At 43.0% G+C, this 7,571-nt stretch overlaps 1 protein-coding gene across 2 annotated transcripts in view; it reads left to right on the top strand.

The window, feature by feature from the left end:
• The first annotated feature begins 514 nt into the window (after nucleotides 1-514).
• Nucleotides 515-7,571, top strand: part of mapkapk3 (MAPK activated protein kinase 3) — a 42,365-nt gene continuing 35,308 nt past the window's right edge. For both annotated transcript variants that reach the window (XM_033036812.1, XM_033036811.1), the window contains exon 1: nucleotides 515-1,056. In XM_033036812.1, coding sequence (XP_032892703.1) covers nucleotides 838-1,056 — 219 coding nt within the window. In that variant the 5' untranslated portion in view covers nucleotides 515-837. The remainder of the gene's footprint in view (nucleotides 1,057-7,571) is intronic.

Raw genomic sequence — 7,571 nt, 5'->3', positions numbered from 1 at the left:
AGTGAATGACCATTATAGCGGACGGTCACAACGGTGAACGACCACTGCAAGGGTCAGTCAGACAACAGTGACACACAATCGTAGCGAACGATCACGCGACAGTGAATGATCTGTCATGTAGCATCTCTGGAGAAAATGGGTGGGTGAGGTATCTGGGTCGAGAGCCTTCATCAGAAGGGTCTGATGAAGGGTCTCGCCCCCCCCTCCCACCTCCCGAAACGTCACCTATTCCTTTTCTCCAGTAATGCTGAGTTATTCCAGATTTTGTGTCTATCTTCGATGTAAACCAACCTCTGCAGTTCCTTCTTACACAGACCCACACCACTGCAAGGGTCAGTCAGTGAGACACCAGGGAGTGACCACCCGGGAGTTAGTCACACACCAGTGACTGAATGGATGGCTCTACCGGATCAAAACACACCCATTGAGCTCGACAACCACTGTGCTGTCCTCTTGCAAGTGACCTCACCCAACAGTAAGAAGTTTGACAGGAACTTCTTTCCTGTGTGTTGGTGACTGTGGTCAGCTCGGCTGGTGGCAAAGAGCTAGATTGGAAGAAAGAGTGTATTTTCCATCCGTGGTCGGTGGTGAGGATTCCGGCTTCTCCTCTGTGAGCTGCTCCTGCAGAAAGTGTCCTCCTCGCCCAGATCTGACGTGTTCAGGAAATCAGCTGATCGCAGAGGTTGTGCTCAGATCGGCAGCATCTGCCGCCCAGTCCGGAGCCCAGAGCCCGGCTCTGTCCCAGCCCGTGGCTGCCCGGCGCACCGCCCCCTCCCTCATGCCCACCCGCCCCCGACTCGGTGCCGCATCAGATGTCCGGAACGCCCTGGGCCGGCCATGCTGCACAACGGGAACGACCCGGCCCCGCCGTCGCCCAACAAGTGGAGTAAGCCGTCGGGAGCCGGCGTTACGAGCCACCCGCAAGCCCGGCCCGAGATCAAGAAGAACGCCATCATCGACGATTACCGGGTGTCCACGCACGTCCTGGGACTAGGAGTCAACGGCAAAGTGTTGGAGTGTGTGCACAAGAAAACGGGAGAGAAGTGCGCCCTGAAGGTACCGACCGCTGCGTGCGATGAGATTCTGTATCATCTCGGTGGAAAAGTTTTAAGGAACTTTGAAATTATAACGCGAAGAACAGAAACAAAAACCTTACTGATTTTCTAAATGCTGGGATTAAGGATAATCTGCTTTTGTTTTTTTAACGTTAACTGTGGATGGATCGATTTTTCCTCGGGGACAAGTTTCTGTCATTTGCTGGCGAGTGTTCATGTCTGAAGCGTCAGGTCAGGGAAGCTCAGGGATGTTTGCCTTAAGCCGAGGCCCCTTCTACATTCTCAGATGGACGGTAGGTCTCGGGGCATCGCTTGCAAACCAGGTTAGGTATCCTCGATGTATTTATCTCCACTAAAACATTGAAAGACAGGTTACCCGTTTGCTATTTTGCTGTCTGGCTGCGTGCCTTTATTATAATGGTGAAAGTACTTGCAGATTTGTTTTAGGAAGTCCAGAGTTGTGAAATGGCAGTATTTAGATGTTTTGATGCTCTGTGGTCTGGTTTCACTTCTGTCTTTGTGAGAAGCAGTGGTGATGAAATGAAGTGACTGATTCCCGGATGAGTCTGGGCAACCAAGCCTTGCAATTCCCCATCCTTAAGTCTGCTCCTCTCTTCTTCAATTACAATGTCTCCTGGAGCTGACTCCTGTGTGGCCCCATGTGTATGGGTCTCACTTGGCAGCTGCTGATTGTAGTGGAAACAAAGTTTATTTTTATGCAGAGCCTTGGTTAGACCTCATCTACAATTCCCTAGTATATTTCTGGGTACCAGACTTTGAAAGGATTAACAGTACTAAAATGCTAACAGGAACTCTCAACAGTTAAAGTGAGGCATTTATATAAACCGAATGGATTACTCTGGTCCACAGAAAGTCATTTCATTTAGTTTAGAAATACATCATAGAAACGGGCCTTTTGGCCCCCTGAATCTATGCTGACCGCCGCTCACACTAGTTCTATGTTTTCCCATTTTCTCATCTACTCCCTGCACACATGGCGCAATTTAAAAAGGCCAATTAACCTATAAACCTGGACGAAGGAACTGCAGATGCTGGTTTACACCGAAGATAGACACAAAATTAAGTAGCATCACTGGATAGAAGGAATTGGTAACGTTTTAGGGTTGAAGGGTCTCGACCCAAAAAGTTACCCATTTGATCCAGCGATGCTGTCTGTCCCACTAAGTTACTCTAACCTATAAACCTGTATATCTTTGGGATGGAATTTGATTGAGGTTTTGGAAAGATTTGATGGAGAACAGAGATGAGAGGGAAGTCACAGACTTAAAATAATTGAGAGAAAAGTTAGTAAACCCTTCATACTCTAAATGACAGTGTAGAATTCTCTCCCATTAAAAATATGAATTTCAGATTTAAAATTATTATTTATTAGTCAACAAAAATCTAATTGAAAGGGGAATAGCTTTGAGGGCTTAAATGGTTTAATGTTTTCCTTGCTTGGAAATATCTTTGTTTGGAACAGTGGCTCATTTTATTTTTTATTTTATCTCTTCTCAAGACAGCAAAGCCTTAATGCCAAAACTTTGTGGAATGCCCTCGTATGCCAATTCTTCCAAATTTTGAGATAGTTTGGTGTAGAATAAGTGTCAGAATAAGTCGGAATATGTTAAGCCAAATCTGTATTGTGACATTTTGGAGCCTGCAAATCAGCAGATTATTACACGGGTGGAGTTTATTCAAACTGAACCTGTTAGCGATCAGAAGAAATGTCCTGACTGTTTCTTTCACCCTATATTGAAGTCAGTTCTAAATCCACTGAAAGTCTGCCCTGTTTGTTAATTCAACATAAGTTGGGGATCAGATCTTGAACTCGCAAGTACCTCAGGCAGTCACTGCATTGGCAAAGCCCGCTGAGTGTTATAACAGCTTGAGCTTGTTGTCTGCTTTGTGCAGTGTATTTAGAAGTGCGAGAGCTGTGGGAATTTGATTTGTAAATGCTCATTGTCATTTAAGGGAGGTAGTTTTAACTGGATATGCTTGAGGCTCGAAGAACGGGACCACAAATTCTAGACTTGGGTTGATTAGATTGTACTGAATTTCTCCCTCTGGCAGTATTGATTATTTAGAGATGAAAGGTGGACAGTATTTGTCTGACTGTGAACATGTTGGTCACTTGTTTTAAAATGTGTCAGTATTTAAACATTCTCCTCATTGCATTAATAATTGAGGTTAAAATCAGTATGATCATTACATTTACTGAAATTGTCATAAATGTGAAAGTTTAGACATTGCTTGTGGGAGCATTGAAAAACAAATGATGATAAAACTGTGCTTTCCTATAAGGCTGTGTTTGCAGAGAACATTTTGAGCAGGGTTAGGGTGAAATAGGAGTTGAGATGAAAATTCTGTTGCTAGTCTGCAAGCAATAAGAGAAAATGAATTTAGAGTATCAAATATACTACATTATTAAGGTTATTGGCTTAAGCACTTCATTCAGTGGCATGTGGATCTGCAGTAGATCAGATTGTGATTGCTTTAAATGATGAATATCTGGAGTTGATAGTTTTAAATGGTTGCTAAGTTCCATAGCAACCATTTAATTCAGGTATCTAGATAGTGGGGAGACTATCTGTAATTGTAGGCCAGTGCACAAGTTTTGCTGGTCAGTGAAGGAATCACTCACTGTGTCCTACTGCATTATCGGAGAAAAGAGCATTCACAACTGGGCTGATGGCTTAATGTAAGAAAATCTACTGAGTAGTTTGGAAATCAAGGGCAGAATCTTCAGAGCGGGATACATTTAACCTTTCACATTTACAACCTTCCATCACGTCATTGACCTGAAATGTTAGCCCAACATTATTTCCTTCTCCATAAATGCTGCTTGGTATTCCTAGCACTTTATTACATTTATGATAGATTTGTAGTTATGTTACTTGCCTGATAATCTAAAGGGCTAGGATAATGATCTAACAACACAAGTTCAAGTGCTGCAGAGGCAACTGGGACATTAAAAATCAGTTAATTAAATAAATCTAGATTTTAAAACTTAGTATTAGTAATATTGGGCATGAAACCATGATCACAATGAATGGCGGTGCTGGCTCGAAGGGCCGAATGCCTTCCTCCTGCACCTATTTTCTATGAAACCATCTGATTTGTGTAAAAACCTATATCGTGCACGAATGTCCTTTTACAGAATTAAATCTGCTGCCACTGTCCTCTTCAGCCAAGATTTAATGTAGACTACCCTAAGTGTTAATTGTTATTAAATGAAAAAAACTCCATGTTAAGTTGTATGAATATGTGACGCCAAAGTGTAGTATTAACAAACGCAAATACTCCATATGTAATTGACAATGACAAAAAGGCATTGACTGCTGAGTTAACTCCACAGAATTCGTGACTAAAATTTTGAGAAATGTGCCAATAAGACGTCATGGGCCACGTATGCAACTTCATTACCATTAAGGCAGGGGACCATTGGTGGTTCACACAATCTGAGTGAGCACCAATCATGCCCGACATGAGCTGATGACCAGTTGAAACTGACACAGATCTAAACAGCGGGAGCAGGGTGCTGTAGCTGTAAGTTAATTGATGGAAATGTAAAAACATACTTGTCATCCCCAACCATAGTGAAATGCAGCATTTTTATCATAAAATGTGAGACTATCTAATTTTCAACCACATTCAGCCAGAGGTGCTGAGTGAATGATCCATCTTGGCTCCTTTCAGAAACCCCCACCATCACAGAAGCCAGTCTTCAGACAATTTGATTAATTCCATGTGTTGTTAAGAAACAGCTGAAAGTACTGAGAAACAACAAAGGTAAAAAGCCCTGGCACTGTTCCACCTGTAGCATTGAAGTCTTGTGCTCCAGGATTAGCTGCACCACCATTGGCGTTGTTCCAGTATAGGTGTGCTCCTGCCAACTGTTCAACAGTGGAAAGTCTAGAACTTAAGGATAAATCCAATGTGGTCAGTTTTTGTGTCTGAGGGGGTGAAGGAAAGGGTTATTGATTGTATATTCAAGCAATTATACATCAATAACGCCTTATAGATGTTGATTTTGGGATCTGTCAAGATTTCCCATGTCTACCTGTCATTGCAGCCCTGGTTTAAACATGGGCAAAGAGGTCAATTCTGAAAACTATTGTGAATGACACAATATCTAGGCTGATTGAAACCAACATGGCATCAACAAAGCAGAATAACATTGAAATCCATGGAAATCCGAGGGAAAAGCCTTCTCTGTTAAAAATTATAACCAGAACCATCTTGCTCATTGTAGGAGCTTACCTAGCACCTGGGATATCACTGCAAAAGTTCCTCTTCAGCTACTTCACCGAGCTTCCTTCCATCGCAAGGCTGGAAAAGGAGATGTTTATTGATGATTAGTGAATATTCTGTTCCATTCACAACTCCATAGATATTGAAACACTCTGTGCTCACCTGCCCAAGATCTGGCAAACAGTCACAATTGGGGACAAATTGCAACTAATAACTGTCTCACACAAGGCAGAGCTGCACAAAAGAAAGTCTAATCACCATTTCATAACATTCAACAGCATCACTGTAGCTTTTTTATTGTGAGCATCATGGTGTTCACCATTAACCAGGAGCATAATTGGACCAACCATATAAATGAGCAGATTAGAGACTGGATATTCATTCCACATGAACAAGTGGAGAACAGAAAGCTTCCCAATCAAATATGGAGTTGAGAAAGGTTTTCCACTCCCTCTGTCTTGAGTTGCATTGATCCTTTTCCTGAATCCAGCAGGAGGGGCACAAGCATAAAAGGGCTGATGGCACTTGGACAGTGGGAATGAACTCACATCAAAGTCTCCCTGGACAATGCTGTCATCTTCTCCTTGGGCTCACTATTGGTCCACAGATTGATTAGCATCTGCGACCATGTAAACTGGCCTCGGGCAATCACACCTAGATTTGTTTAGTTTTTAGTTTAGTTTAGAGATACAGCGCGGAAACAGGCCCTTCGACCGACCAAGCCCGTGCCGACCAGTGATCCCCGCACATTAAGACTACCCTACACACATTAGGGACAATTTTTTAAACTTTTATACCAAGCCAATTAACGTACAAACCTTTACATCTTTGGAATTTATGCAACCAATCTGACTGAACCTCTTCCCCTCACCACCGGGCATGGTTATCTGAAGGTGTTGGGAATCTGGTTCAGAGAAGCTGGGGCACACACCAAAAACTGGATCGAACAAAGAGCCAAGGTGAAGCAGAAGTTGGGATTGTGGGAGCAACGTTCTATCTCAATGGAGCGGATAAACAGAGATGTCCTCAGTGTTGTAAAATGTGGTGCAGAATGCAGTCGTCATCCGACATTTCATCTGCCCATCCGAATGGATCTTGTCCAGAGGGACATAATGCATGGGTCTCCAGAGAGAGGGGGAAAGCTGATCTCAGAATTACCCTTGCCTTGATGGCCATTCTGTATGTCTGCATCAAAATGTGCATCGACCCAAGATATATTAACGTCAAGATTCACATGTGCTGCCTATCATCTGTGTTGCAAGCGACAGGCCTGGCCTCATTGTCAAGGAATGCTCCATTAAATTGGACCATGCCCCGATACCAGTCCCTCATTGAAAGGTATCTGTGAAAGAAAGTCTTTGACCACAGCAATGGTCTGCATGGAATGCCTTTGAGCTCCCTGTGGGAGACGGAGACAATGGGTCCTCTGGCATGATTCCCTGAGCAGACTGTTAAAGTCAATAGAAAGAATGCCTCATCACCAGCACTCTCATACAAGCAGTAAAACCTGGTTGATGATGAGTGGAGTTGCTCCAGTCAGATCCTTATTGCTTAGCAAGATCTTAATACTACTGCATGCTGCTCTTCAGTTGGCCTCAAAATGGATGATGCAGTCATTGGACCGCTTTGTGGACCACGTGTTTGCCTAGAAGATCTGGAAAAAGTACAGCATTCCTTGCCATCCATACATAGCAGCAGTACAAGATGGCAGCTTTGGGGGATAATGACTACGCTGTTCCCAGAAACATATTGAGGCAAATATCGCCGGGTTCTGGAAGATCAACTCAGAGAAAGATGCACTTTGGTCTGCCCGAAATATGTCCAGGCATGTGAAGTGACCCAGATAAGAAAACATTTCTTCCAAAAACTTTGCAATAAAATTGTGAAATTAAAACATGCATATCAAGCACACACTCATACCTGATAAACTATCCTCACATCCAGTACAAAAAGAATATCAAAAGTGTGCAGGGATAAGTGAAAAATTGTTGCATTTTCCTCCACTGCAGCCAAGCCATATTTTCTTGCATTGTTACTTGTAGAGTTTCATTAAAAGTACATGTGATAATATCTTTTATTAAAAGGAAAAAGGTGGATATTTTGTTTCCTGCTTCCAGGCTTCGAACACTTGTTCAGGCAGCTGGCTGGAGGCCTCTCCTGTGCTGCTTTTAGCTGCACTGTCAATGTGCACAAGAATAGAATAGAATTCATTATCTTCCAGTCAATTGAATTTATTTTTAAACATCCCTCATCCCTCCTGCT

The sequence above is a fragment of the Amblyraja radiata genome, chromosome 18 (assembly GCF_010909765.2).
Source record: "Amblyraja radiata isolate CabotCenter1 chromosome 18, sAmbRad1.1.pri, whole genome shotgun sequence".
Classification (NCBI taxonomy): Eukaryota; Metazoa; Chordata; class Chondrichthyes; order Rajiformes; family Rajidae; genus Amblyraja; species Amblyraja radiata.
Note: the sequence above shows the minus strand (reverse complement) of the source record. Positions and strands in the feature narration are given on the sequence as shown.